This window comes from Chiloscyllium plagiosum, unplaced genomic scaffold (assembly GCF_037043375.1).
Source record: "Chiloscyllium plagiosum isolate Xiang-an unplaced genomic scaffold, Cpla_swu_hap1 HiC_scaffold_39, whole genome shotgun sequence".
NCBI lineage: Eukaryota > Metazoa > Chordata > Chondrichthyes > Orectolobiformes > Hemiscylliidae > Chiloscyllium > Chiloscyllium plagiosum.
The window spans coordinates 13,948,043-13,972,261 of NW_028270177.1; the positions used below are offsets into that span (position 1 = coordinate 13,948,043).

Below are 24,219 nucleotides of genomic sequence, written 5' to 3' on the forward strand. Positions count from 1 at the left end.
AACTCTGATCTCCAGCATCTGCAGTCCTCACTTTCTCCCAAGCAAGAGAGATGGCAAGGATTCAAAGATTCGGTCAGGGCGCCAGTGTAAAAGCAGTTGGGTATAGAGTCAGGGACCTGTAGCTTGGCAAGGAGCCAGAAATTAGCTCAGGGACCCAGAGTAAAAGAAGACTGAACCTTATTCCATTGTCAGATTCATAGAGTAAAAGCACTGGGGTTAACACGTGTCTGGGTATTAAATCAGTTGAAACATCTGTATTGGAATAATGACACCTAACGAGCAGGAGACATGGTTTATGTTGATCCACAAGCTCATTGTGAAACAGTTTGTCTGTGGAAGATCAGTTTGACAGTTTCCTGAGAGGGCCTGGGGGCCTGGGAGAAGTTGTGGAAGGAAAGCACTAAAGGTATAGTAAAGGATGGAGTGAGAAAGGAGGCTGCAATAGCAAGTGCTACCACTGAAATGAAGAGCTTGCATCAGGCTGTCAGAATCCTGCAGGGGGGAGAAAGCTGCAGCTGACAGCAACATTGAAGCATTGACCAAAGAGGCAGAGGACAGGTGGGTACAGTGTAGAGGATATGTTACCTGGTTGGAGGATCATAAAATAGGATAGACAGCTTGGGTCATCAGAAAGAAAGGGCAGGATTATTCAGACAACAAAACCAGCAGCAAATCACCCAACTGCGAGACCCGGGGAACATCTACAAAGTGGAATACGGGCAGTATACCAGCTGGCTAATATGACACAGCAAAGAAAAGCTGTAGAACATACAAAATGCTTAAGGAAAATTGAGCAAGGGAAAGCGTAGCTAAAAGCAAAGCAGGGATAGTTTTTGCTTTTTGGACAGAAAGGGCACCCTGACTCGGATGCTCTCAATGAGGGAGTCTGGCAGCATATTAAGAGACAGGTCATGGAGACAAATATGACCCAACTCCAGAATTTGAATCCAACATCTCATCTGCACCCCCTGAAAAGTGCACTGTTCCTAATAAACTTGCCAAAGAACCCCTTAGTTACTATTAGATCCAGCACAGAGGGGAATACTGAAAATTCCTGCACTCCCTACAATTTAGCACGCCCTTTAATGTCAGTCATGCTGAGGGATATGATGAAAGGGCAGCCAGCTTTGAAACCAGGTGATCAAGTAGAATTTTTCCACTGAATGCACCAGATCCAGGTAGAACAGGGATTGCGTAATGAGAAAAGGAACCTTGCATTGCTAGCCTGTGACTGTAGTGTAGGATGAGCTCTTCCCCGAATACTCAAATACTGGTAGAGGGACTCTAGAGGGACTCTGAGAACTGCCATTAAGGGTACAATGGGATTCGATCAGGATGATTGGCTGAAGATCTTCACAAAGCCTCACAGAGGAAGGAAGAAGACTGCACAACCTTTACAGCTCACTTGTTTACTGGTTTCAATGCTGTCTGTGGACCAGGTCTTGAATGGGAGAACCGAGAGGAAGGAAAATTGATTTGGTTAAGAATCCTGATTTTCCAAAGCATACAGCAGTCAGCATGGGACCCAATGATAATGCTCACACAGAAGCATGGCTCCTACGTCAGACGGCTCAGAGATGGGAAAGGGAAATGTAGGAGACATTAAAAAGCCACTGTACTCAGAAATGACCTGGATAGCTAGTTAAAAGAAGCCAATTAAATCTGAGGGGTCTCTTGCACAGTCCAGAGAACATCAGGACCAAGAAGCAGGAACCTTGGGAGTAGGAAGAACAGACTCAACTTCAGTTTGACCATCTGTAATTGAGGTAGTATACACTTTTCAACATCTTACGCTCCCAAAGCAGACATTAAATTAGTGTGTGGACGTAGACATTTGAGAACTGTAAGGTTACTTGGAATATTAGAGGTTTTGTAAAATTGTATACGTATCTATCTTGTATTTCAATGATAATATATCTCATGGTAAAGATAACAAAAAATGCTGGAAATCACAGTGGGTCAGGTAGCTTGCTCTCTCCTCACGGAGGCTGCCTGATCTATTGTGATTCCCAGCATTTCTTTTTGTTTTCTGTAGATTCCAGCATCTGCAGTAATTTGCTCCTACCTGTTTCATGGTAAACCATGCATGCATTATTGGTGTAAAATGAGTCCCAGTAAGTAAGCAGATCAGATCATGAGGAAACAAAGCTTACAATTCCCACCAGAAGCAATTTTCCCACAAACATTTTAGCATTTCCAATTAGCAATCCTGATCTAAATTGACTGAATACCTATTTTGTTAATGTTGGTGAAAATTGATACTCAACATGTTGTCCATGTGCTAATATACATTGGAAATCTCTGTGAAAATTTCCAATGATGGGTTAATTCTACAGGTGCTAATGACGCAGAAAAAATATCCATATCAAGTTATACCTCTGCCATGGCAACAGATTGATCCTTGCCAAACATAGTCTATTTCATAATCAGAAACTCAAATAGACTTTGGATTGATCAGTTGTAATAAAGTAAGTATACTTTTATATTCGTTGAACTCTCAGCTATCGGGAATACTAATATTGTACAAAACTCCTTTTGGTCTTCATCAGTAAGTGAAACAGCATAAATTCTTGATGCAACAGTTTAATCAATTGCAAGTTAAAATTAGTTTATTTTGTGGTGAACAGTCAGTTGTAAATCTGAAATGCGGAAGTGCATTTCTTTTCTAAACTATGACAGAGATCTAAAATCTAATTGTCAAAAATCCTCTTGGGATTCTCCTTTAGATTGGGAAAACTGTGCATGTTACTCCATCTTTAAGGAGGTTTTGAGGGGGAAGCCAGAAAGTGATAGATTGGTTGGACTAACATCCATTATCAGGAAATGAGTAACTCACAATGTACAGAATACTCAGTGGGAGCTCCACTCTTTGTTATATGAGTGTAAGGATTACAGAGGATTGGTGGGGACCTTCTAAAAACAGGAGCACAGAGATAGACTACTTTCACCCACAGCTCAGAGAAGGGGTTACAGACAGGGCATCAGTATCAATGGAAGCCACATCATGGAGAGTTTGTGGAATATAAGATTAAAAATGGACTGAAACTGGCAGTTGTCACAAACCATCCAGCTTGTCCTGACAGCACCTCAGTCCATGGAATATACTTACATTTAAACCCCAGGCAAAATCCTGTTTGACAACATCTGTCATTAGCTGATGCCAGTCTCAGTGGATAAAACAGAAGCTCAGCTGCCTGAGTTCTGCCCTTCCCTCGACCTGACTGGGAGAGTCCTGGGTCTGGGAACAGAGAAGCACAAAGGCAAGCCTCAAACTGCCCTGAGTATTCCCATTTAAAAGAGACTTGATCAAGTAAATGCTCATGCGTACTGCAAATGACTACTAAGCCACTGTACTCAGAAATGACCTGGATAGCTAGTTAAAAGAAGCCAATTAAATCTGAGGGGTCTCTTGCACAGTCCAGAGAACATCAGGACCAAGAAGCAGGAACCTTGGGAGTAGGAAGAACAGACTCAACTTCAGTTTGACCATCTGTAATTGAGGTAGTATACACTTTTCAACATCTTACGCTCCCAAAGCAGACATTAAATTAGTGTGTGGACATTTGAGAGCTGTAAGGTTACTTGGAATATTAGAGGTTTTGTAAAGTTGTATATGTATCTATCTTGTATTTCAGTGATAATATATCTCATGGTAAAGATAACAAAAAATGCTGGAAATCACAGTGGGTCAGGTAGCATACTTGGGGAGAGAGCAAGCTAATGTCTTGAGTCCAGAATGATTCTTCATCTAGACGTCTGATGAAGTCATGTAATTTACAAACATTAGCTTGCTCTCTCCTCACGGAGGCTGCCTGATCTATTGTGATTCCCAGCATTTCTTTTTGTTTTCCGTAGATTCCAGCATCTGCAGTAATTTGCTCCTACCTGTTTCATGGTAAACCATGCATGCATTATTGGTGTAAAATGAGTCCCAGTAAGTAAGCAGATCAGATCATGAGGAAACAAAGCTTACAATTCCCACCAGAAGCAATTTTCCCACAAACATTTTAGCATTTCCAATTAGCAATCCTGATCTAAATTGACTGAATACCTATTTTGTTAATGTTGGTGAAAATTGATACTCAACATGTTGTCCATGTGCTAATATACATTGGAAATCTCTGTGAAAATTTCCAATGATGGGTTAATTCTACAGGTGCTAATGACGCAGAAAAAATATCCATATCAAGTTATACCTCTGCCATGGCAACAGATTGATCCTTGCCAAACATAGTCTATTTCATAATCAGAAACTCAAATAGACTTTGAATTGATCAGTTGTAATAACGTAAGTATACTTTTATATTCGTTGAACTCTCAGCTATCGGGAATACTAATATTGTACAAAACTCCTTTTGGTCTTCATCAGTAAGTGAAACATCATAATTCTTGATGCAACAGTTTAATCAATTGCAAGTTAAAATTAGTTTATTTTGTGGTGAACAGTCAGTTGCAAATCTGAAATGTGGAAGCGCATTTCTTTTCTAAACTACATTATGACAGAGATCTAACATTTAATTGTCAAAAATTCTCTTGGAACTGTTCCTTTAGATTGGGAAAACTGTGCATGTTACTCCATCTTTAAGGAGGTTTTGATGGGGATGCCAGAAAATGATAGATTGGTTGGACTAATATCCATTATCAGGAAATGAGTAACTCACAATGATGGGCGGCATGGTGGCACAATGGTTAGCACTGCTGCCTCACAGCGCCAGAGACCCGGGTTCAATACTCGCCTCAGGCGACTGTCTGTGTGGAGTTTGCACATTCTCCTCCGGGTGCTCTGGTTTCCTCGTACAGTCCAAAAATGTGCAGGTGTGCAGGCCATGCTAAATTGCCTGTGCTCTGGTGGGTCGGTGTAGACTTGTTGGCCCGAAGGGCCTGTTTCCACATTTAAGTAATCTAATCTAATCTAAGTAAATGTTATAATGAAAGCTAAAATGACATCGATCAGCCTCGGATTTATGGGTAGACGTTCTCCAAGGCAGACTTTGGGACATGCAACAGTGCAGAGTTACCGAACAGATGCTGGTAGCTATGTTCACTACGCATGAGGACAGCCTCACCCGGGATCTTGGGCTCGTCTCATGACTATACACACTAAAAGCTGAAGTTATCTTGGAGCAGTGACTTGAAAATAAATTCTGGGATTTACATATTAATTGAAATCTGTACCTACATTCTAACTGTTTAAAGAATGAATAGCCATCTAATTTTGTTCAATACATTTGCAAAAGTTGTATGAACCCTTTTATCTTTTGCTATAAATTTGGTGTCCGATGTATTCTTTCTCACTGGCTGCCTGAGGGAGGAGCTGGGGCTCCAAACGTTTGTGGTTTCAAATAAACCTGTCAGACTATAATCTGGTGCTGTGATTTCTTTTTGCTTTTTAGCTGATCATTGTGAGTTAGCTTGGATATCTGATAGGATAATTTAAAGACTCAACTATAATGGTGACAAAGAAATACCAATGTACCTTATTTATATTGACTTTTGAGTCCCTTATGAAGAGCTAAATTGGAGCACATTGAATTCTGAAGTTGGCTGAAGAATGGAAGATAGAGATTACTAAAAATGGACAGGTACTCTCATTAGCAAACTCTGAGAAAGGAAGCTGAACTGGGAATTCATTTACAGGGTACTGGGTGGCCCCTGCCACCCCATTTATCTGCAGCTCCCCTTACACCCACTCCCAGTCCTGAAGAAGGGATACACCCGAAGCATCAACCTCTCAACCTACTATTGCTGCCTGACGTGCTGTGTTCTTCCAGCTTCCTGGTATTCACCTACAGACTGTTCTTCTATAATGCCAGTTTCATTAATGTGAATTCACAATAATGCGATTGATGAATTGGGGACACTGTTTCTACATGCGAATGTTTAAAGTGTGTATTGGTTTAACACAATTCTGGCCCAATTAGTTTAAATGGTGCTGCTTTTATGCGATTTTTTTGTAAGACAGGGAGCACAACAATGGAATTACCGGGTTATAACAGGACCAATTGTACTTGTTCAATTGCAACATCGGGAAATCGATCCTCCTGTAACAAAAAACTCAAAACTTAATCCTTTCTTGTGGTGATCCTTTCTGAGTACAGATATCCAAACAAATACAGGTATTTCTTGCCTTTAATCGCACATACAACTACAACATAAGACAAAACGATTTGTTTAGATGTTGTCTTGTAAAAATCATGGGGCTTGACTTCTATTGGGTTGTCACAGATACAAAATTAATTGCTCTAGTTCAAAGTTGCTAGTTGCTTGGTGAGGGAGCTCTCAATCAGTTGTAGAATTTCAATCCTTTAAGTAGACTTTGTGAAATGCTGAATTCCACAAGCCAACTTCTTCACAGAGGCATCTTTGGAATTCTGTACACTAGTGAACTGCTGGCATTCAGCTGTGAAGTACATTCGATATTGTATTGTTTGATTTGGGGGCACTTACAAAACCAAGAGACAAGTGAAACGTGGAGTTGATACAGTCCAATGATTGTCTTACTGAAGGACTAAGCAAGTTTACAAGATCCTACTTTTGATCTTTCTTCTGATATTCTTTTTAAACCTAATACGTACATTCTAATCCAGTCAGAAACCTAAAACTTGGAATACATGCTGTCGGGAAATTTTCAGTGACCCAAGCAACCAGTCAGCGTAGTATTAGCATTTAGCAGAAACACGGAAGATACAGTATTTGGATGTGGAAAACAACTTTTACCACTGCTATATAATGTTTCATTAGTGTTTCATGTTTCAGACAAATGTTTATATTGATAGTGTTTTCTGGTTCCAAACTTGTGGTTAAGCATTCGAATATAAACATGACCTGGTCTGAAAGCATTCTAGGCTGGAGAGATTTATGTCCTTTAGCAATATATCTTCAATTTTTCAACAGGATCTGGATGTCACTTGCAGTTAACATGGATTATCTTGCATGGAAGAACAGAGTCCAGTTTGCATGCATTCTTACTATCTGCTTCACCTTGTCCTGCCCAATTACCCAGGGAGCAAATATATTGGTTGTCCCGCTTGATGGAAGTCACTGGGTCAATATGAGAATTTTAATGGAAGAACTGAAACTCCGTGGGCACAACTTCACTGTGCTTTATTTCTCAGCAACACTGTACATCAAAGAGAGGCCAGATCTATATCAATCTATTGTAATTGAAATGGAAGGAGTATTGGGGAAAAATAATAGTGAAGATGTTATGAATGATATGATACAAAAGACACTTGAAGCCTTACAGGATGGTTGGACGCCATGGGGCTTTATTAAGTTCCAATATGCAACAATGTCTTTTATGCATGCATGTCACCGTTGGGGGATGGACTTAAACACTGCAATTTTTGAAAACAAAACTTTGTTAAATCAACTTGAAAATGAACACTTTGACTTAGTACTTACTGATCCTGTATTTCCTACAGGTCCAATGCTTGCGCATTATTTAAAACTCCCGTTGGTATATAATGTTCGATGGATCACCAGTGGAGAAGCTCATTTCATCTCTGCCCCATCACCAGCTTCCTATGTTCCAATTCCGGGCTCTCAATTGACAGATAAAATGAGTTTTCTCCAAAGAACACAAAATGTCATCCTAAATCTTGTTCAACTAGCAATTGCAAATTTTCTAACATATCCAATGTACAATGATTTCTGCCATCGCTATCTGGGCCCAGACACAGATGTTGAGACTGTTCTTCTCAGTGCAGATGTGTGGCTGATGAGAGTAGATTTTATATTTGATTTCCCGAGACCCACCATGCCAAATATTATTTATGTTGGAGGATTCCAGTGTAAACCATCCAAACCTCTAGAGGCAGAGTTTGAGGAGTTTGTCCAGTCCTCAGGGGAATATGGGATTATTGTCATGTCAATGGGGACCATTGTCAACTCTTTGCCAATGCATATTACAATGCAAATAGCAGGGGCTCTTGCTCAATTACCTCAGAAGGTTATCTGGAGACACAATGGAGAGACCCCTCCCAACATTGGAAATAATACCTTACTGGCAAAATGGATCCCTCAGAATGATCTACTGGGGCACCCAAAGACACGAGCCTTCATTGCTCATGGTGGCACCAATGGAGTTTATGAAGCCATCTATCATGGTGTGCCAGTAGTTGGCATACCTCTATTTTATGACCAGTTTGATAATTTACTCAGACTTGAAGTCCGAGGTGCAGCAAAGGTCATTAGCGCCGCAACCATGCAGTCAACAGATCTACTGCAGGCACTTAATGAGGTTATATATAACACATCTTATCGGGAGAACATGCAGAAACTCTCTGCTCTCCACAGAGACCAACCCGAGTCTCCAATGGAGAGAGCTATTTTCTGGGTTGAGTATGTTGCCCGACACAAAGGGGCAGCACATTTGCGCTCAGAATCTTACCGACTCCCCTGGTACGTTTACTATTGCATAGATGTGATGATTTTCCTGTTATCACTGTTCCTCATGGTTATAATGCTGACAGTCCTACTATTGAAGAAACTTTGTAATGTCACTCGGAAGAAAAAGGAAAAAACTCAGTAAGATTCATCGTTTCAAATTGGGAGCGAGTTATTGAGTTGTTTCAACTGAATTGAAAATTTTAATCAATTAACTGATCCCTGCCCTTTACAGGTATACTGAGGCTTCCCAGGTCTATTTGTAATGCATAAGAATGCAGGTTTGACTGTTAATAGTAGTTCTTGCTTATAGATACTCAGTGAAATGCTGCACTTTTATTAGATTGGAAATCTGATTTTCTGATCATGCAAAACTAATCATATTTGTTTACAAGCAGGAGAACCATTATTTAAATATATAGCAGCATCAGGGAACCATTTTGACCCCAGTTCATTCTTTCTCTCTCTCTAATACCCAACGTTTTCCATCACAGCTCCCCTTGTGCACGAGCACATACATTTCTGCTGGTTCACATGAGGGCAGTGAAGGTCTTTGTTTCACTTGGCTTTACAGTTCAGAGCATTAAGTATAAGAGTTGCCGCTATACAGGACGTTGGTTAGGCCACTTTTGGAATACCTTTTTCTGGTCTCCCTGTTATTGGAAAGATGTTGTTAAAGTTGAAAGGATTCAGAAAATATTTCCAAGAATGTTGCTTAGGTTGATGGGTTTAGGCTATAGGGAGCGGCTGAATAGGTAGGGGTATTTTCTTGGGAGCATCGGAGGCTGAGGGGAGATTTTAGAGAGGTTTATAAAATCATGAGGGCAGGATAGGGTAAATAGACAAGGTCTTTGCCACAGAGTAGGGGAGTCACAAACTAGAGACCATAGGTTTAAAGTGAGAGGGGAAAGATTTAAAAGGAACATAAGGTGCAACTTTTTCACACAGAGGGTGGTGCGTGTATGGATTTAGCTGCCAGAGGCTGGTACAATGACATTTAAAAGGCACCTAGATGGGTACATGTATAGGAAGGGTTGAGACAGAAATGAGGCAAATGGAACTAAATTCATTTAGATTATGTTGGAGAATTGAACAGAGGCCACACAAGCCAGATTGGGTGAAATTGACAAGCTGTTTATACAAGCGATATGGCTGGAAGAGAAGTTGACCCAGCTGACACAGAACTGACAGTCTGTCCAGGTAGATCAAAGCTCTCTTCCCTAAGCTGAGAATCAAGACAGATTTTATTGGAATACAGTACAATGATGCTAATTAAAAATAGCGAAAATACAATGGTGTTGATTGTCAAGTAATCAAGTTACGATGGTGATAATCGCAAAGCATTTATCAGAAGAAATGTCCTGAATGTTGATACAATAAAGCGTTCGGTAGCATCAATCAGTTCGTAACTGGATCAGGAGATTCCAGCTTTCTTCGGGGGTAGGTGAGAGTGTCTCTTTTCTTGGCAGATAGGTGTTTCCTTGTTGCTCTCCTGTGAGCGGTATTCTGGTGCCTCTCCATCTGACCTGAGCTTTGTGTGGCTTTGGTATCACTGGAGTACGAGATTGCCCCTAAGGCTTTGGGACGCTGTGTTGATCAAGTCCAGGTCCAGGTCCATCAGTTAACTATACCCGAGTTCTAGTCTGTCCTACAAGAGTGTATGTCGTCCTGGAATCCACTATTTCATGTCACCTCAAGATCACATGGTTCAATAACATGAGTTCCAGCTCCCCCTTCAAACTATAGACAGCACCATTATCCACCACAGCTGTTTGGTATCATGTATGTTTACAGCACACAATTACACTGCATGGACTTTACCCAGAACTGAGAACGTTTCAAGCAGTTTAAAACTCCCAGTTTTGGAGATCAATGCCACAAGCACGTTTGGAATAGGCCTGCAACAAACCCTACACATGAAGGGTTGATCTGAATACGTCAGTGCTTCTAACTTCCTCCAAATTCCACAGATAGTTACCTGACAAGAAGGTATGTGATACCATCAAGGAAAGATATACTGGTGTACAGTAATGTGTGAATGCACATTAGTACTGTGTCCTTGTGCAAAGATGTACGAATATGCACAGGTAATGCACTGATTTATAATATTCCATTCTAGTGAGAATATACACTCAACTTAGAGAATTTACACACACTATTTTCACATTAACCGAAGAGGTATGTTTCTGTAAACAGTCTAGATCTAGTCATAAAGAAATAAAATATTCACTATTGATTTTTGAATCCCTTCATTTGATTTTACATCTCAGCCTTTAATGAACTGAAATGATGTTTGAAAAAAAAGGAAAAAAATCACTGACTTCAAATGATCTTGCCAATTGCTTGACCATACAGGTTAGTCAAATTTCATGAAGCAACATGAAATAAACAAAACTGTGACTGAAATTACATTTTCATCAGAGGAAACTGATACTACTCAACAGGCAGGCATGGAAAAACTTTCATCCATTTTTATTTACATTTGTATAGTATATGTCACATAGTGGAGATGAAAACATCTTTCATCAACTCAGCAAGTCTGGCTTCGTCTGTGGAGAGAAAGCAGAATTAATTTTTCGGGTTCAGTGATCCTTCCTCAGAACTCTGGACAGTTTGTACAGTTCTGAAGCAGGCTCACATGTTAATTCTACTTTCTCTCCACAGATGCTGCCAGACCTGCTGAGTTTTCTGAGCAATTTCAGTTTTTGATTCTGATTTCCAGCATCCGCAGTTCTTTGGTTCTTCTCCTAATATCAAGCTTGGAGACAACGAAATGAGACATGGAAACACACAAACCAGCTTATGTTCCAAGGAACTGCTTTTGGCAGAGATGTGGAGATGAACTTTTGACTGCAGAATTGGAACCAGCTAAAGCAAGTACTCTCTGTACCTCTATTGTGAGAGAAAAGTGCCTGTGACAAAACTAATTGGACAGAAAAATCAGGACACCAAGAATTGAAACAGGATACGCATTCTTCAGCACTGCTAATGGCTCAACACCCCGACTGAACAACTATCCTCTCAGGATAAAATCTTACACTTCATGGACATCTTCAGAACTTTAAACTGTGTCACTTTTGTACTGGACACTAACCCTGTCAAATTTTATACTGGTGAATGTGTGTACTTACCATTGCAACTTCATTATTTCTCAAAGTTGGCAAGCAATAAAATTGCTTTTCTTTCACTCAAGAGAACCTTGCAACTGGCCCTTTCCTGATACAGTAAAAATTGGTTAACTACATTTCAATTCGACTGTGACTAGGCCCTGTGCTAAAACAATACAATATTTAATATGGAAAACTGAGGAAGTTGAAAAGAGGGGAGTCAATTCACTCTGGCTCAATGGTAGAAGACAGAGGGTGGTGGTGGAGGGTTGTTTTTCAGACTGGAAGGCTGTGACCAGTGGAGTGCCACAAGGATCGGTGCTGGGTCCAGTACTTTTCATCATTTATATAAGTGATTTAGATGCGAGCATAAGAGGTATAGTTAGTAAGTTTGCAGATGACACCAAAATTGGAGGCGTAGTGGACAGCAAAGAAGGTTACCTCAGATTACAACGGAATCTTGATCAGATTGGCCAATAGGTTGAGATGTGGCAGATGGAGTTTAATTTTGATAAATGCGAGGTACTCCATTTTGGGAAAGCAAATCTTAGCAGGACTTATACACTTAATGGTAAGGTACGAGGGAGTGTTGCTGAGCAAAGAGATCTTGGAGTGCAGGTTCATAGCTCCTTGAAAGTGGAGTCGCAGGTAGATATGTTAGTGAAGAAGGCGTTTGGTATGCTTTCCTTTATTGGTCAGAGCATTGAGTACAGGAGTTGGGAGGTCATGTTATGACTGCACAGGACATTGATTAGGCCACTGTTGGAAAATTGCGTGCAATTGTGGTCTCCTTCCTATTGGAAAGATGTTGTAAACTTGAAAGGGTTCAGAAAAGATTTATAAGGATATTGCCAGGGTTGGAGGATTTGAGCTATAGGGAGAGATTGAATAGGCTGGGGCTGTTCTTCCTGGAGCATTGGAGGCTAAGGGGTGACTTTATAGAGGTTTACAAAATCATGAGGAGCGTGGATAGGGTAAATAGGCAAAGTCTTTTTCTTGGGTTCGGGGAGTGCAGGACTAGAGGGCAGAGGCTTACGGTGAGAGAGGGAAGGTATAAAAGAGACCTAAGGGGCAACGTTTTCAGTCAGAGGGTGGTATGTGTATGGAATGAGCTTCCAGACGAAGTGGTGGAGGCTGGTACAATTGCAACATTTAAAAGGTACCTGGATGGGTATGTGAATAGAAGGGTTTGGAGGGATATGGGCCAAGTGCTGGCAGGTGGGACTAGATTGGGTTGGGATATCTGGTCAGCATGGACGACTGAAGGATCTGTTTCCGTGCCGTACATCTCTATGACTCTATGATTACTCTGGATATTGCACCCGAGAGACGGTAATGACTGCATTTCTATTTAAGGCAAAGTAACAAGAATGCAACTGTTGCACAGCACAGGTGAAAAAATTACAAAACAGAGCAAACAACAGATAAAGTCACTGTACACAACTTTACAATATTTACAAAAGTCATAACTCCTTTTATTTGTTCAGTAATTGACATATATATAAACCTTGTGACATTCAAAGGTTACATGCTCAATCATATAAACCATAATTTTGTCTCAGTTACATAAAGTTTTTGAAGTCGTACAAAAATAAAGCAGATATTCTTTTAGGTTTCCTCTGGTCTCACCTCCAAAATAATTGCAACCCAATTGAACTGTTTATCCATCTGGTCGAGATTTTAATCCATCTGCTAAAGGTAAAAGGTCAATGCTTAATTCCACAACTATCCCTACCCATAACAAAATTTCTTAACAACATTTCCTGGAAGACATTAGGAAATCAACATATAAACAATTTCTCTGGAAAATACTGAGTGAATTGGCATTCTGGATTCTCAGCATATAGCCAAGTGCTTGTTCACTCTGCAACAACTGTAAATTTGGCTTTTCATATATACATGATTTATTTGCTGTTGAAATGTCTCACCTCAATATGTAACCAAGAATATCATACAGTTTTAGCAGCACTTTTTATTATTATAACAACCAGCGTTTAGGTGATAATTGTCGGAAAATTTTCTGGAATTGGGAATTAAAGTGACATGAAATGACATCTGCATCAAATGTGGACATGGTGTGTGTGAAGTGGGCAAAATGAACAAAAGTTTTACAAACTTCTACCTTTCCTCAACTTAATGCATATAAAAAAAACATATCAAGTTATACCACAGCCATGGTAACAGGTGACCCATGCCAAACAAAGTCTATTGCATAATCAGTAATTCAAATAGACTTTGGATTGATCTGTGCAATCATGCAACAGCACTTATCCATTAGTTGAACTCTCAGCTACTGGGAATATTTGTATTGTACAGTACTCTATTTGTTTTTCACTGGTAAGTGAAACTTCATAATTTCTTGATGCAACAGTTTCAGCAATTGCAAGCTAAAATCAGTTTATTTTGTGGTGAACAGTGAGTTGCAATCTGAAATGCAGACACATTAAGGTCCTGGGGGGTGTTGCTGAACAAAGAGATCGTGGAATGCAAGTTCATAGTTCCTTGAAAGTGGAGTCGTAGGTAGATAGGATAGTGGAGGAGGCATTTGGTATGCTTTCCTTTATTGGTCAGAGTATTGAGTACAGGAGTTGGGAGGTCTTGTTCCAGCTTTACAGCACATTGGTTAGGCCACTTTTGGAACATTGCATGCAATTTTGTTCTCTCTCCTAGCAGAAGGATGTTGTGAAACTTCAAAGGATTCAGAAAAGATTTACAAGAAGGTTGCCAGGGTTGGAGGATTTGAGCTACAGGGAGAGGATGAATAGGCTGGGGCTGTTTTCCCTGGAGCAGTGGAGGCTGAGAAGTAACCTAACAGAGGTTTATAAAATCATGAAGGACATGGATAGGGTAAATAGACAACGTCTTTTCCCTGGGGAAGGGGACTCCAGGGCATAGGGTGAAAGGGGAAAAATTTAAAAGGGACCTAACGGGCAACATTTTCACACAGAGGGTGGTGTATGTACGGAATGAGTTGCCACAGGAAGTGGTGGAGGCTGGTACAATTACAGCATTTAAAAGGCGTCTGGATGGGTACATGAATAGGAAGGGTTTAGATGGCTATGGGACAAATGCTGGCAAATAGGACTAGAATAGGTTATCTGGTCAGCATGGATGAGGTGAACCAAAGAGTCTGTTTCTATAGTACTTCTCTATGAGTCTAAATGCATTTACTTTCTAAACAACAATATCATTGATGTCCAAAACCTCATCAAAAATTCTCTTGGAACTGTTCCTTTAGATTGGGATAACTGCATATGTTACACCGTCTTTAAAGAGGTTTTGAGGGGAAGCCAAAAAATGATACATCTGTTGGACTAACATCCATTCTTAAGAAATGAATAAAGGTTGAAATGAAAAGTAAAGTGATATAGCCACTTGAGACTTTTCAGCTGATGAGTGAGAGTTAGCTTCGATATCTGATAGAATATTTTAAAGACTCAACTGTAATGGTGACAAAGAAATGCTAATGTATGTTGTTTACATTGACTTTTGAGTGTCTTATGAACAGTTAAATTGGAGCTTATTGAATTGAAAGTGAATGATTGATTTTGTCTGAAATTGACTGAAGAATCGAAGATGGAGATTACTAAACATGGATAGGTACTCGCATTAAAATGTTATGATAAAGCAATCTGTGCTGGGGATTCAATTACAGGTTGCCAGTACTCAACTGTCTACATTAAAACACTTCATCGGGTGAATCAATCCTCTAATAACAAAAACTCAAAAGTTAATACTTTCCTGTGGCGAACCTTTGTGAGTTCAGACATCCAAACAAATACATACATTTCTTGCCTTTAATCACACGTACATAGCTACAATATAGGACAAAATGATTTGTTTAAATGTTGTCTTGTCAATCTCATGGGGCTTGACATCTAATGACTTTTCAGAAATACAAAATTAATCGCTCTTGATTAAAGTTACTAGTTCCTGGCAAAACCCTCAGTGAGGGAGCTCTCAATCTATGGTAGAGTTTCAATCTTTTAAGTAGACTTTGTGAAATACTGAATTCCATAAGCCAAGTTCTTCACAGAGGCATCTTTGGAATTCTGTACGCTAGTGGACAGCTAGCACTCAGCAGTCTGATATTGTTGATTTTGGGGCACTTACAAACCCAAGCAACAAGTGAAAAGTGGAGTTGATACAGTCCAATGATTGTCTTACTGAAGGACTAAGCAAGGTTACAAGATCCAGTGGCCTTCTTCTGATCTTTCTTCTGATATTCTTTTAAAACCTAATCTCTCCAGTCAGAAACCTAAAACTTGGAATACATGCTGTCTGGAAATTTTCAGTGACCCAAGCAACCAGCCAGCGTTGTATTAGCGTTTAGCAGAAACATGGAAGATACAGTATTTGGATATGGAAGACAATTTTTACCACTGCTATATAATGTTTCATTAGTGTCTCATGTTTCAGGTAAATATGCATATTGACAGTATTTTCTGGTTCCAAACTTGTGATTAAGAATTCCAATATCATTCTGTATTCCAGAAATACAAACATGAATTGTTCTGAAAGATCCCAGATTGGAAAGATTTATATGCTCTAATAATATATTTTTTCAATTCTTCAACAGGATCTGGATGTCACTTGCAGTTAACATGGACTGTCTTGCATGGAAGAACAGAGTCCACTTTGCATGCATTCTTACTATCTGCTTCACCCTTTCCTGCCCAATTACCCAGGGAGCAAATATATTGGTTGTCCCGCTTGATGGGAGTCACTGGGTCAATATGAGAATTTTAATGGAAGAACTGAAACTCCGTGGGCACAACTTCACTGTGCTTTATTTCTCAGCAACATTGTACATCAAAGAGAGGCCGGATCTATATCAATCTATTATAACTGAAGTAGAAGGAATCATTGGGAAAAATAATAGTGAAGATATTTTGGATGTTCTGATACAAAAGACACTTGAAGCCTTACAGGATGGTTGGACGCCATGGGGCTTTATTAAGTTCCAATATGCAACAATGTCTTTTATGCATGCATGTCACCATTGGGGGATGGACTTAAACACCGCAATTTTTGAAAACAAAGGTTTGTTAAATCAACTTGAAAATGAGCACTTTGACTTAGTACTTACTGATCCTGTATTTCTTACAGGCCCAATGCTTGCGCATTATTTAAAACTCCCTTTGGTATATAATGTTCGATGGATCACCAGTGGAGAAGCTCATTTCATCTCTGCCCCATCACCAGCTTCCTATGTTCCAATTCCTCGCTCTCAATTGACAGACAAAATGACATTTCTCCAAAGAACACAAAATGTCATCCTAAATCTTGTTCAACTAGCAATTGCAAATTTTCTAACATATCCAATGTACAATGATTTCTGCCATCGCTATCTGGGCCCAGACACAGACGTTGAGACTGTTCTTCTCAGTGCAGATGTGTGGCTGATGAGAGTAGATTTTATATTTGATTTCCCGAGACCCACCATGCCAAATATTATTTATGTTGGAGGATTCCAGTGTAAACCATCCAAACCTCTAGAGGCAGAGTTTGAGGAGTTTGTCCAGTCCTCAGGGGAATATGGGATTATTGTCATGTCAATGGGGACCATTGTCAACTCTTTGCCAATGCATATTGCAATGCAAATAGCAGAGGGTCTTGCTCAAGTACCTCAGAAGGTTATCTGGAGACATGATGGAAAGATCCCTCCCAACATTGGAAATAATACCTTACTGGCAAAATGGATCCCTCAGAATGATCTACTGGGGCACCCAAAGACACGAGCCTTCGTTGCTCATGGTGGCACCAATGGAGTTTATGAAGCCATTTATCATGGGGTGCCAATAGTTGGTATACCTCTGTTTTATGACCAGTTTGATAATTTACTCAGACTTGAAGTCCGAGGTGCAGCAAAGGTCATTAGCGCCGCAACCATGCAGTCAACAGATCTACTGCAGGCACTTAATGAGGTTATATATAACACATCTTATCGGGAGAACATGCAGAAACTCTCTGCTCTCCACAGAGACCAACCCGAGTCTCCAATGGAGAGAGCTATTTTCTGGGTTGAATATGTTGCCCGACACAAAGGGGCAGCACATTTGCGCTCAGAATCTTACCGACTCCCCTGGTACGTTTACTATTGCATAGATGTGATGATTTTCCTGTTATCTCTGTTCCTCATAGTTATAATGCTGACAGTCCAACTATTGAAGAAACTTTGTAATGTCACTTGGAAGAAAAAGGAAAAAACTCAGTAAGATTCATCGTTTCAGACTGGGACCAGGAGGAATTGAGTTGTTCCAATTGAATAGAAAATTTCATGTAAGGTTCTGTAAATCCCACTTTAGAAATAGAATCAGTCTGAACACTGGGAGACACACTTTAACCGTATACTTTCAAAGTAGTATCTGAGCTGAGATGACACCTATTGTTAAAGCTAACTTGAGAATGTAACTTTAAAAAAGTTCTGGGATTTATATATGAAAAACTGAAACTAACACAGTCATTCTAAAAAGATGAAAGACTTAACAAACAACCCAGTTTTTTTCAATATATCATTTCAGTGTATCACACCGTAATCTTTCGCTATAAATTCTGTGTCGTATGATCTTGTACTCCACAACCACTTGATGAAGGCACAGTGCTCCGAAAGCTAGTGCTTCCGAATAAACCTGTTGGACTATAACCTGGTGTTGTGTGATTTTTAACTTTGTCCACCCCAGCCCAACACCGGCACCTCCATATCATGACTGCCCTTTATAGGTATCCTGAGGCTTACACAAGTCTATTAGTAGTGCATAAGAATGCAGGTTTGTCTGTCAACAGTAGTTCTTGCTTGTTGATATTCAGTGAAATGCTGCACTTTGATTAGAAATCTGATTTTCAAATGTCATTAAAAATTAATCATGCTGCTTACGTGAAGGAGCACCATTATTGAAGGATATAATAGAACCAGTGAGTGTAAAGCAAGCAAAATGAACATCTTTTCTCATCTTCATCTTCATTTTCATCTTTTCTCAACTTCACGCATATTAACACAAGTCCAAACAACTACTCAAATTTAGGTTGTGCACAATTCTTAGAAGCACAAATAAAAGACACATATAAAGGTAAAGGTACACATTTTTTAAAGGTCATCCATATGCCTTTCCTGTAAGAACAGCAATCAAATCTAAACCACAGACTCTGATGCTCCGTCAGTAGTGTGATCAGTACATCTCTAGACAGCGGAATTGGTCACCCAGTGTTGCTATTTTGAATCACTCATTCTGCTGTGATTTTACCCTCTGGCTTCACCCTTACTGTTATAATCTTTCATCTCTATTATTTTTGGGATTCTATGTTATCAAAAAGTAAACTGAAACAAGTTTATTTTTCCATCACTCACCAAGATTCTGAAATGTTTTCCTGTTCAATATGAACCATTTTGTTGAAAATATTCAAATAAAATGCTTTTCTTCAAAGTGGGTTTTCTTCAATGAGAATCTGTGCTGATGTCTACTTTAACACCACGTGGTGTTTCACTGTCAGCTATCCCACTGGATTTTTTCGGACGTCAATTATCCCAGAATTGAAGTGAGAAATGTTTGAACTGAGACTTGCTTGTCTGAATGTTTTTTGAGATTTCTGCACAGGTGTAATACTCCAGTGCATGGCACCCTCTGCAGGCTGCACCACCCGATGGCACAAATGTTCCACTGAATCCCGTAGTCTCAGTTCATCAAGTCCAGGCTGATCTTCTGTAGGTAGGGATGACCTTCTCCAAGTAGGTGGCAGAGGTGCATGGACCAGATCCCGGAGCTCCTCTTTCGGTTTGGGAATGTGCTCCAGAGTAGCTGACAGCACAGATATTTGCTCTGGCAAAATATTATTTCCATTTTCTTCTCTTCCAGGTCGCGCAGGAATTCGGTCAACAGTGACTGGAGTTTTCCCAACATCTCCAAGATATGAAACAGAACAGAAGCAGCATTATTTCACATGCTTCCTGCCAAGTGAGCAAAAACAAAAGCACAGTGCAATTTAATTTTAAACAGCATCTTTCTCTTCTGACCTATTATGTGTGCTCAGACAATCATCAGATAGTCTGATTTTCTGAAATGCATAAGCAGGAGCAGTGAGCACCTCTCACTTGAATTGATTTATCTTACTTCTAGAGAGAAATTGGACATCCATTTTGTGTCTCCTCATGGCACGGTGATGATTAGTAACATCAGAAGGCCTGCAAGTGTAAACCTAACCTCACTGCCCCACAAGTGGGGCCTTGCTCAAATCCAATCTGTCAGTTCCCAAATCACCATCAGTAGTTTGGTGGATCAAGTGTCACTGTAGAACTTGAATTCGTAAGATAACCTGTCACTCAGTGCACTAATGTGGCAGCGTAGCATGGTTACACAGGCAACCCTTCAGAAAAAAATTTAATTTGAGACCCATACTGCCTCATGAATATATTGGGAAAACTGGGAGTTTTTCTGATATCCTGCCCAGTTATCATTTAACCAAAATTGTCAACATTAAGCAAATGGTATTTTTCACATTGCTGTTTGTGAACATTTAAGAAATAGGAGCAGGAGTCAGACATTTGCCTCTCAAGCCTACCATGCAACTCTATAAGACCATGGCTGATCATGCCCAAGCCTTAACTCCTATTTTGTGTCAGTGAAACCTGCATTGTACAATTTGGTTGATGGGTTTGCCTACAGAATAACAATAATTACTTTTCAAAAGCACTTTATTGGCTCTAAAGCCAATGGAACTTCCTGAAAATAAGAAAGGTGTTGTATGAATGCAAGTTCTTCAAATTTAATAGGTGAACAAATCGACATTTTAAGTATAATTAATCATTGGTCTTATTTATGTGAAACAGAAATAGCAAAATTCCCCTCACTTATTCAGACACTGTGATCAATAGAAAAGTAAAAGGTGGCTCCAGTCAGTGCACATTATTGTACTTTCCATAAAATTCAATTATAGACAAGGCAGTTTTTAAAGAGAAGCTGTAATTAATTTAAGAACTGAGGAAAGTAAGAAAGAATTAAGTACAAGTTATAATAAAGGAAGAGGAACCATCGTTCACATTCTTTAGCATTACACAGTGGTTTCTCTCTGGTTAAAATGAGATAATTCCTATGATTGAGAAATGAGTGTGAAGGAGCTACAATGTGATTGAAGTGTCAGTAGCACTGCCACATTCTGATCCTTACATTTATTTTGCTCTGCTGGCTGATTCACGAGATAACTAGACAGTTCTCGCAATTTTGTGTTCAATTCATGGTTGGCTCGTTTGTACCAGACAAGCTCCTTCTCCAGCATTTGAATCCAGCCCTCATACTGCCTCTGACTCCCAGCAATTCCTTCATCCATTTGTCCTGTGAAAAGACAAAACAAAATGAGATTTTGCAAAGGCTCTGGGATTGTTCCACCAGTTGACAGAAGCTTGAACACAAATCTTCTTTGTTATCGATTCCCTGTCTCTTTACCAAGGTTCTGGCAGGTCATGATATCGTGACTTTATGGATGCTTAGCAACCACTGATATTGCCTGGCTGGTCTCGTGTGAGTTCAGGTTACTGAGAGTCTATAATGATAATCAACTTGGAAATTCACAAATAATTCTGCACTTTCTACACAGAGATCAAGAAGAATTCAGATGGAACATAGGTTGATTTTTCCAGTTTTTTAACCTGGGACACTGGGATTCATTGAAGCATTTTAACCACTGCCTGACAGAAAGCTGAACGGCAGTAAAATTCAGGATCCTGCCCTACAGCTGTAGTGTAGGTACTTCTTTCAAATGGAAAACCATCCAGCTCAAATGATTTGCATGGACTCAATCCAAGTTCTAATGGATCTGAATCAAGCCCATATGCTGGGATCATAAAAGATTTGGAGATGGAAAAGATGATTGTCAAAACTGAAAGAGTGTATATAATATTAAACAATATACATCAATAACAGTATCCATTTGGAATAAGAACATCTTGGTACGTATAACTCTTTAAGAAATGCTTAAATGATCACTTGAAGTGTGAAAGCATACAAGAATACAGACCAAATGTTGGAAAATGAGATTAGGGTGGTTGGTGCCCAGTGGAGCAAAGGGCCTCTTTCTGTACTGTAAAACTCTATGAGATTACAACGATGTACAAATCTGCAAATGCTCCATGAATACAGTCAGTCCGAACCTCTGCAGTGCTGGAGCAGGAGCTGCAGGTTTTGTTCATGTTCCTTCTGCTGGACAGTGAGGCGACGATCTGTCTCGAGGCGTTGGCGCTCGACTGCTGCCTCCAGCCAGTAAACGAGCTTTTGTTGCTCCTCAGCACGCATCTCCAACTCCATGAAAGCCAGTTGCATCTTGCGCTCCTCTTCTCGGAGTGTTACCACCTGCAGGAACACATTCACACTGATTCAGAACGTGCTGCATGTAGCATTGCCCCACTGCTGCTTACTTTACCTGACCAATGTGGCTTAAAAAATACAACATGGCTGTAAAGCACAAACAGCATTATGAACAATCGGGACTTGGAGCAGAATGTCCAAGCTCCAAGCTGGGCCCATCAATGCCACAAGTGGTTTCGTCAATGTTGACAGCATGGTCTCCTTCCCCATATGTCCTCCTTACTCCCCACCTGATGGTAATTGTCTCAAGAAGGCTCTGCTGGCAATTAGACAAGGTATGCTGTGCACAGTAAAAGGAGAAACAGCCCTTACCTTGTCAAAATATTTGCAGAGCAGTGCTCTAGTTTCAGATGCTGAGAGATAGCTCAGCTTTGCCATTAGGTTCATTTCACACTGGGACAGCATGCTGGCAGATGCTCGCAGCACCCTCTGCCGACGTGTGATTGTCTCGTTTTTGTACTCAATTGCAGCATCCAGCGCTTCAATAGCTTCATCCAGCTGGAAAAGGATCCTCTCTTCCTAGAGAGGAACAATAGACAAACATTAAAAAAGGAAAGGCAATGGTTTAATACAGGGAGTCCAGAGGAAATTGAATTATTATCTGAAAAGAATGAATGTGCAGGGCTATGGTGACTGATGCGTTCCTCATTCAGACAGCCAACTTCGACACAACGGACCAAATGGTCTGCTTTTTGATTAGAATGATTAGAATCCCTACAGTGTGGAAACAGGCCCTTAGGCCCAAGCAGTCCACACCGACCCTCCGAAGAGTAATCCACCCAGACCCATTTCCCTCTGACTAATGCACCAAACACTATGGGCAATTTAGCATGACCAAACCACCTAACCTGCACATCTTTGGACTGTGGGAGGAAACTGGAGCACCTGGAGGAAACCGACGCAGACACGGGAAGAATGTGCAAACTCCACACAGATATCGCCCGAGACTGGAATCGAACCTGGGTCCCTGGTGCTGTGAGGCAGCAGTGTTAATCACTGAGCCACCATACTGCCCCAAAACAATTCTGTGAATCACAATACTGTGGCTGCTGGAAATCTGGAAAAACACAAAAATGCAAGAAAACTTTCAGCAGGCCAGGCATTAGCTGGGAGAGGGAGAAACAGAACTAATGTTTTATGTAATTAACCCTTCACCAGAACTTGGAAAGATACTGCCTGACTTTATTGTTTGTGAGTAAAACTGAATACTTCTAAACAAGTGAGGTTAGACCTCAACCGAACTACCGTGTCCAATTGCAGACGAAGTATAATGTGGACAAATGTGTCTACTTTAGTAGCAAAGAGAGGAAGGTGGATCATCATCTGAATGGTAATAGATTGGGAAGACAGAAGGTGCAACAAGACCTGGGTTTTCTTGTACTCTACTCGCTGAAAGTAAACACGCGGGTGCAGCAGGCAGTGACTGCAACAAATGGCATGCTTGCCTTCATAGCAAGAGGATATAAGTACAGGTGCAATCATACAAGGCCTTAGTGAGACACACTTGGCACACTGTGTGCAGTTTTGGTCTCCTTATCCGAGGAAGGAAATTCTGTCTACGCAGGGAGTGCAGCAAAGGCTGAACCCTGAGCTATGAAGAAAGGCTGTATCAGTTAGGACTATATTCACTGGAGTTTAGATGAATGAGGGAGGATCTCATAGAAACCTAACAAATTCTAACAGGACTAGGCAGAGTAAACACAGGAAGGATGTTCCCGATGACTGGGAAGTCCAGATCAAGAGACATAATCTAAGGATACATGGGTAGGCCATTTTACTCAGAGCGGTGAGCCTGTGAAATTCGCTGCCACAGAAAGCAGTTGAGGCCAAAACATTGATTGTTTTCAAGAAGGAGACAGACATAGTTCTTCAGGTTAAAGGGATTAAAGGGTATAGGCGAAAGCAGAAACAGGGTACTGAGTAGGAATGATTAGCTATGATCATATTGAATGGTGGAACAGGCTCCCAGATTTGAACAGCCAATTCCTGTTCCTATAAGGTCAGATGTCGCATGACACTAAATTATAGACCAATAGGTTTATTTGAAATCATAAGATTTTGGATCGCTGCTCCTTTGTCAGGTGAAGAGAAGAGAAGCGAAGCACACAGGCACAGAATTTATAGGCAGAGAGGTCAAAAGATCGTACAATTGATGCGAGTGGAATGTCGATAGGCTGACTAATAAGTCAGGTGATCAAAATGTCCGACAGTGTGAGTAAAGTGTCAATAGCTGAATAACAAGTGAAGGGATGACCTACAATCTGATTAATTGAGACAGAAAGATAATTACAAAAAAAAAAGATAGTGCTGGAGACAAACCAAATGGCTGGAATAATGTGATAGAGTTGTATGCTGAGGGTATAACCAAC

The 24,219-nt window shown here is 40.3% G+C and overlaps 2 protein-coding genes and 1 pseudogene across 8 annotated transcripts in view; 2 read left to right on the plus strand and 1 right to left on the minus strand.

Annotated features, from left to right (window-relative positions):
* Nucleotides 1-2,403: 2,403 nt before the first annotated feature.
* LOC122540948 (UDP-glucuronosyltransferase 2A1 pseudogene) lies at nt 2,404-11,603 on the plus strand (annotated as a pseudogene). Of its 4 annotated transcripts, none has more exons than XR_015753854.1 (2): nt 2,404-2,468; nt 6,895-11,603. The product of XR_015753854.1 is annotated as a UDP-glucuronosyltransferase 2A1 pseudogene, transcript variant X3 (transcript). The 4 variants fall into 4 exon arrangements; XR_015753853.1 differs by lacking the exon at nt 2,404-2,468 and adding an exon at nt 2,477-3,501; XR_015753855.1 differs by lacking the exon at nt 2,404-2,468 and adding an exon at nt 3,755-4,288.
* A 1,342-nt stretch (nt 11,604-12,945) lies between these two features.
* kif7 (kinesin family member 7) overlaps nt 12,946-24,219 on the minus strand; it is a 48,714-nt gene continuing 37,440 nt past the window's right edge. The window contains exons 15-19 of one of the 2 annotated variants that reach the window (XR_015753851.1): nt 22,163-22,369; nt 21,637-21,835; nt 20,657-20,821; nt 18,844-19,393; nt 12,946-13,187 (exon numbers count right to left, since the gene is read on the minus strand). Coding sequence is in view for 1 of the 2 variants with exons in the window: in XM_087981467.1 (XP_087837593.1) it covers nt 18,987-19,393; nt 20,657-20,821; nt 21,637-21,835; nt 22,163-22,369 (978 nt within the window). In the remaining variant the exon portion in view is untranslated. Of the gene's footprint in view, nt 13,188-16,426; nt 19,394-20,656; nt 20,822-21,636; nt 21,836-22,162; nt 22,370-24,219 lie in introns of those variants that run through there. The other variant, XM_087981467.1, reaches the window with a different exon arrangement.
* Nucleotides 13,734-24,219, plus strand: part of LOC122540949 (UDP-glucuronosyltransferase 2C1-like) — a 32,839-nt gene continuing 22,353 nt past the window's right edge. Inside the window, exons 1-2 of one of the 2 annotated variants that reach the window (XM_087981468.1) lie at nt 13,734-13,832; nt 16,075-17,713. In XM_087981468.1, coding sequence (XP_087837594.1) covers nt 16,082-17,713 — 1,632 coding nt within the window. In that variant the 5' untranslated portion in view covers nt 13,734-13,832; nt 16,075-16,081. Of the gene's footprint in view, nt 13,833-15,906; nt 17,714-19,348; nt 19,448-24,219 lie in introns of those variants that run through there. The other variant, XM_087981469.1, reaches the window with a different exon arrangement.